This window comes from Branchiostoma lanceolatum, chromosome 5, assembly GCF_035083965.1.
Source record: "Branchiostoma lanceolatum isolate klBraLanc5 chromosome 5, klBraLanc5.hap2, whole genome shotgun sequence".
Classification (NCBI taxonomy): domain Eukaryota; kingdom Metazoa; phylum Chordata; class Leptocardii; order Amphioxiformes; family Branchiostomatidae; genus Branchiostoma; species Branchiostoma lanceolatum.
Window position 1 is genome coordinate 10560159 of NC_089726.1, and position 6594 is coordinate 10566752.

Here is a 6594-nt window from a genome sequence, read left to right on the forward strand (position 1 = left end):
GCAAACACTATTCTTCGTACCTCAATGGCCCATCACTAGTGACAAGGCTGGAGTTGCACACTCAGTCAATTTCTGTCTTTATTAGAACTGCAACAACACAATATGTGTACAATGTGGAGCGAATTTAGTGTGCCACTCCATGTCGGTTGGCTAGTCTACTACGTGTATATCTGCCAAATACATTTAGCCGCTTTAGATGGGGTCAACTATAGCTCGTAGGAGCTAGCGGATTCCCAGGGTTTAACCTTGGACATCCGTAGCTCCCATGTAGCCTGGAATCCGATGAAACCTATTATAGCTCCCGAGTCTCTCTCCGCAAATAGGAGAGAGACTCAGGAGCTATAATAGGTTTGGATTCCAGGCTAGCTCCCATTAGCAAGCAAGAGACTGAGCATCATAAAACCTGCGCAAGGTCCTTCTGGATCTATCCTTAATCAATGTTTTCTCAGACTGATCGTTTCCTAAGACTTCTAAATGCTATTCCAGTAGTGTTTGGCCATAAAGCGCACCTTCATGGAGCGTCTAAAGCATAATTTTTGCGTACAAATTGCTTTACTTTGCCAGAGTGGCCTTGAAGCGGAAAACAGCTGCTTTTAACGCACTGTCATTACTGTCGGCGCCGGACACTGACGACCTTAAAACAGCCGTTTGAAATTCGGGTGCGTTGGAGACTTTGTGTCTTCTATCGAGCTCCCTTCTCCGGAAGCTCATGTTAATAGAACCGAGGAGGATCCCATTGGTACTTATCAGTAGAACAACGACCTGCCATTAAAATGACCACTTTCTGTTAATCCAGTCTTTAATTTTCTTCTGCCGGAAGTTCTTTGTTCTCCACCGACAGTAGTTAACGTTTTAGATGCACCTTATTGAAGTGCCTAGAACGTAATTGCGTGCAAATGGTGTTCACTCTCCAGAGTGGTTTCCACTTGGAAGGCAGGCTTTGAAGAGCAAATGCCTGTAATGGTGACAGAATTAAGAAAATCTTGGCAAACTTTGGGTGACTTTTCGTTGGTATGAACGTATTTGTCCTGAAAGTTAGGTCACAGTAGAATGACAAGCTCTTATGCTTAGGTCCCAATATTGCGCCGGTGCCCGTCGGGGATGTAGCCCTGGCCGGGCCCCGAAGCCACAAATTTGTGGCGGTGGACTGTCGGGTACCATGGGGGTACCTTTTGGTTTTCCCATGATTACCTCACGGCGTCTTTTTGTTACAGGGTCCCGGGTTGAATTCAAATTCGAGTTAAAGTCACTGCGGGTCCCGGACGTACAAAAAATAGCCCTGAAGTCGCAGGGACCACATAGGGGTCAGCCCGAACGTGCCGAAAACAGCCGGCCCGTGAACTACCCGACAGGGCCCCATTTTCCAAGCGGGACCTAAACATTACCAATATTAGATGCTGACGTTTTCGTATCAAATGCACGCTTGCAAGATTGGCTTCTTGATTGTTTTCTGTGTGTTTGTCCCAAAAAGCAGCTCACATTTTTGCGCCTGTATATGGCAATTTGATCGTGGAACTGTCTTTGAAGTCACAAAATCTGATGCCTCAAAACTCCACATTTTCTTATCCAAGTCTTAAGCAATAAAGAAATAGCTATGAGTGCATTACAAAATCTGCATGGATGATTTTAGTTTACCAGTGGCATTGATAACATACCGTTTAAAGCAACTTTATACCGGCCCTTACCCATTCTTAATTTAAAATTGGTTAACAAACAAATCTAATTACACAGATTGCCACCTATTCACAAAACAAATCTTACATGCCTGAAAAATCACTATTTGACGGAATATGAAATCAACAACATCTTACCAGTAGTCTCTATGTTTCAGGCACGTACTCTTAAATTTCAACCAGATTTGTATCAAGTTCCATTTCATTATTCGAGGACTTAAATCCGACACTTAAAATCGCATTAAGCTAACGTGGATATGTGACATATGGGACGACGCCAACAAACAAACCCCGACATTTGTCTTAGACTCTTACCGTCGATAGAAATATAAGTCGTTGAAGAGCACAACCGAACAGATGCCACTAGATCTGCTTCGTTTCAATTAACATAGAGTCGACCTGAGTGCATGCATGCGCAGTCCCAAGTAACTGCGAGTGCGCGGTGAATTGCATATTAAACACACCGGTGCTTATAAAGAGTCGACCCTCTGATGTGCTAGCTCAGACTTAAGGAGACCTGTGAGCAATGTGTTTGTCGAAGCTTCGTCCGTGCCAATAGCCTCGTTGGTTGAACGTCTACCTGCGTTTCGGCACAGATTGGTGCAAGGTAAGTGCATTGTTTTCCATTTGACACCCTGTTTCGACTAGAGGCTGATGCCGACGAGCAACACATATTTGACAGACCGCTCAACGAATTTCGTAGACTAAGAGCGATTTTTTTGTTTTGTGTGTTTTGCTGTCTTTTAAATCACACTTTTACATCGTCATCATACCCAAATCATAAAACCAAGGTCACACAAATCTATGGCCGTCTAGCGGAAAGGGTGCGCAATATGCTGCTCCAGACAATCTACTTAAGGTAGAGGTGAGACGCCCAGGTAAGCCTTGGGGGATATTAAGCTACAGGTTTAGTACTGTTATGCATATAGACTATGGACTATTGGCAGTGTAACCCTTGTAAGTGGATAGAAGATGGTATGTGTTTCCTCGCAAGAACAGTTAAACATAAAGATGCGATATGGCTTTATAGAGTAAGTCTTTCTTGTTTAGCCAGTGACAAGCGCATGTTAACGCCTCCGCATTTTGTAGTATAATCGGTATTTTTCTTATGTCGTGTCGTATACATAGTTTCTTATATACAGTATAGTTCTTGAAACTATCTTTTAATGATACGAAATATCAAGATCTTGAAAAAGTGTTAGGTTCAATTCGTTCTCACTTGTGAAGATTGGACATTGCCAGAGTCTGCTTTCATTGAGATCATGTTTTCCAAACCTTGATTTTCCACACGACACTTTAATTGACGCACCACCATGCACCACCATTATTACTTTCGTTCTATTGCCGTCGCCGGTATTTCACACGTTTTAGAAGATTTACTGCCAGACAATCATGGTTTCGCACTTGCTATGATCCCGAGAAAAACACAACCACTGTTAAAAATTTGCATGTTTACCATGGCAATGCCGTCACAACATAGACGGATAGCGATTTTTCAGTTGTTTTCACGGAAAGTCATGAAATTCATGAATTAACGTTCTCTGATAAAGCGTACATTTAAAGAATAAAAAAAAGAAACAAAGATTACAACAATCCCTTGGTCGTATCGTGATGACATCTAAGTATCTGCGTAAGTAGTGTTAATCAGTGCGATAATCGTAGAGTACACCAATGATCCTATTTATCACTAGAGCGATATCATCTAACTACGCAGCTTATTAGTCACGGGAATTATCAAAGTAGTTTGGGGAGCACACTTGTTGTGGCTGGATTTTCTGATAGATAAAATCAATGTACTGTGTAATGTTTGGAAATCAAAAACAATGGCAGTTGGTGAATATCTAACTTGATTAACTGCTATAGATTGTGCTCTGTAGACGAATATCAATATTTGTCAGGAAACAAAACTCCATTTTAGACTGAACATGTGGCTAAGATTAGCAATAAAAACAAATCCTGAACATTTGGAAATAATTAACTACTCTCTACATTAGGTGCATTGTTACTAGCATTTTCACCAGGTCCCGCAGAAAAATTCAATTTTGAATATGCACATACACACACACTCTGTTGTTTATTTTTTGGAACGTAACTTAACATGTCCGTGCATCCTTGTCTTGATCCTTTGGGGGATTTTCACCTTTTTAATCAGAATAACATACCATGATGAATCTGATAAATCTTCTCACGTGTTTCTTATAATCCATGCTATCAGGTCAGTGAGGTGAACAAGCGTGTTGTCGTATTCCGGTCAGGCGTCTTCAACAAGCCGTTGACAGCCGAAGAGCAAAACATGGCAGGAAACAAGACTGTTGCATCATCCACACCTGCAGTCACGGTGGACTTTTTATTTTCAAACGAGACTGTTTACCTGGCGAACCTCACGCAGCCCCTCACCACGACCCCCTCTATGATCAGGGGGTTAGAATTCGCTCCCAACCCCGTGGCATCTTTCTTCTTCCTCGTGATCTCTATAGTTGGGACGCTCGGCAACCTGTTGCTCATCTTGTCTTTCGTGTTGACCAAGAAGCTGCGGTGTTCTCTGAACGCGTTCATCACCAGCATGGCGGTCAGCGATCTCATCTTCGCGGCACTTTACGACTCGCTCTCGGCTCACGAGCAAAGCACTGGCGGCTGGGTGTTTCAGCCCGAACTCTGCACGGGTCTCGGGGTTATCACGGTCCTCAGCGGATGTCACTCACTCATCTCATCGGCCCTCATCGCCTTAAATCGTTACATTCTGGTCACCAAGAAGTCTTCAGTCTACAAGATGTTCTTCTCCCCTGTTAAGACAACTATAATGATAGCGATGGCGTGGACAGTATCGTTTCTGATGGTCACTCCAGCTGCATTTTTCGGGTTCGGTGAGTTCGGATACAACCACGCCACCAACACGTGCGACTTCGTGGTCTCCAATCCGAGCACATATCTGTACTTCTTCTCCTTCCCGGGAGCCACAGTGGCCGTCTCGAACTTCGTTTGCATCACCTGCTACTTTCGGATCTTTCTGACTGTACGAAAGAGCGCCAAAAGATCCAAACCGAACCAACAGCTAAAACACGCCCCAATCGTCCCCATCAAAATCGTGAAGGAAACCAAACAAATGTTCATCATTTACATCACGTTCCTGTCCACCACGGCCCCGTACTCCATGTTTTACGCAGCGGACAATGGCATGGACGACATCCCGCCCACCGCGTTCGTCGTTGCCGCGATTATTTACGCCTGCAACAGTTCTCTGAACCCCATCATTCACACGTGGAAGAACAGGGACTATAGAAGAGCTTTCCGCGCCATCCTGTGTTTCAGAAAGAGGCGAAGCACTCGCATACAGGCGGTACCCGTGTAAGGATTTTCGAGCAGGAAGGAAACAGTTGAGAAAAAAGCATCCATCACAACACTGCAGTCAGAACACAGTACGTGTAATTAAAAACTGTGCCGTGATATCATTAATACGCTGCTCTCAGTGCTCTGAACCGACTATGGAGGCTACTACTTAGGGGTATTAGTACTGTACTTATACATGGTCATCAACGCCAAGTTACATTGCAAAGTTCACGTTATAAATGTTTACATAGTCTTGTAGTTCCAAGTATGTACTTCTTGATGATCTATGTGTAAAACGTAAATGTAGACGTACCTAGGCCCTCCGTCAGCTACATGTTCTTGTCATACTATACTGTACAGAGTGTTTTGTGATTGTGAACACTGTAATTATAAAAGACTTAATGTGGACGTACGCGTGGTGAAATTAATACCACTTAAGTGAAAAAAGAACAACGTACAACTCAGCCTGATATAGGGCTATTCATAACTATCAAATGCTGTCAGATGGTTCGTTCTTGTGGGGGACATAAGTGTTAGTTGAATTAGAAATTATTCAAGTGACTGAATGCTTCCTTTGCTTGTTGCCAGATGCGTTCATCGTATAACGTTAAATGATTTCCTGCTCCGTTTTACACAATGATTCGTATGAAGTAAGTGTACTGTTTTCAATGGCCAGTAAGTACATGTAAGTGATACGTATAGTTCACGTCGCCATATGGTTGTCAAGATTAGGTCCACTTTGTAAATATCATAAGCGTGTTGAATAACCTTTTCTTGAACGTTCCTTGTTGACATGTCCATTTTCTAGTCCTAAGTGGATGTATCCACATGGTTTGATAGACATGTACATTGTGGTTTAGAGTTTGTGAAATAAAGAAAGACCAGTTGTGCAATACTGGCGTCTGAAGCCTATCATTTTCCTGTAGGCTGTACTGAAATGATACCCACACATTCAGCTTAGTATGGACAGTCTGTTCCACTTCGCAACAAATTGAGTTTAAAGCTGGGGGCTGCAGACGTGACTAAGTGCATCGATGCCGCCAACCTTCCTTTGAGTTTGACAAATCCTACCTTAAAGCTTTTTGAGCTAATCGGTGTTGAAATTTCGCATCTAAAGCTTTCCAGAGGAGGAAGGAAACGGTTTGTGGCTTTCAACAACACAGACTGCAGGCGCTCTGTCCATGGTGCTGATTGGGCTTCAATTGGGTAATCAATGTGACCTTTTCAGCGTTTTTAGCGACTGACCTCATGCGACACCTCTAATATTACGTTATATCTTCATGAGCAGTAGACAAGAGGAAAGGGGTAACACAACAGAGCAGTGCTGAAAAGACCACACTATTAAAATACAAAATTAGATAATGACTTCAAATTTCAATCCATTCAATCTCGCGACGCCATAATGTTCGAGTGGGGTTTGATAACGACATAACGATCCTGATTTTCATTAGCAACGTGAAGCGTTTTGCTCTTTACTGTACATGTATCCAAACGGCTACAGATACGGTCAATCGATCAGTGAATAGTTGACTACAATAATTATAATCAGGGGCGTCTGCCACCCCTGGGGTCAAAGGTCGATATTGTATGGAAG

The 6594-nt window shown here is 43.0% G+C and overlaps 1 protein-coding gene across 1 annotated transcript; it reads left to right on the plus strand.

The window, feature by feature from the left end:
* Positions 1–1296: 1296 nt before the first annotated feature.
* Positions 1297–5893, plus strand: LOC136435015 (melatonin receptor type 1B-like). Its single transcript, XM_066428184.1, has one exon. The coding sequence runs from the start codon at positions 3967–3969 to the stop codon at positions 5020–5022; it is 1056 nt and encodes a 351-aa protein (XP_066284281.1). The 5' UTR covers positions 1297–3966; the 3' UTR covers positions 5023–5893.
* Positions 5894–6594: the final 701 nt, after the last annotated feature.

Coding starts and splice junctions, on each gene's coding strand:
- LOC136435015 (XM_066428184.1), top strand. CDS start 3,967: ATGGCAGGAAACAAGACTGTTGCATCATCCACACCTGCAGTCACGGTG.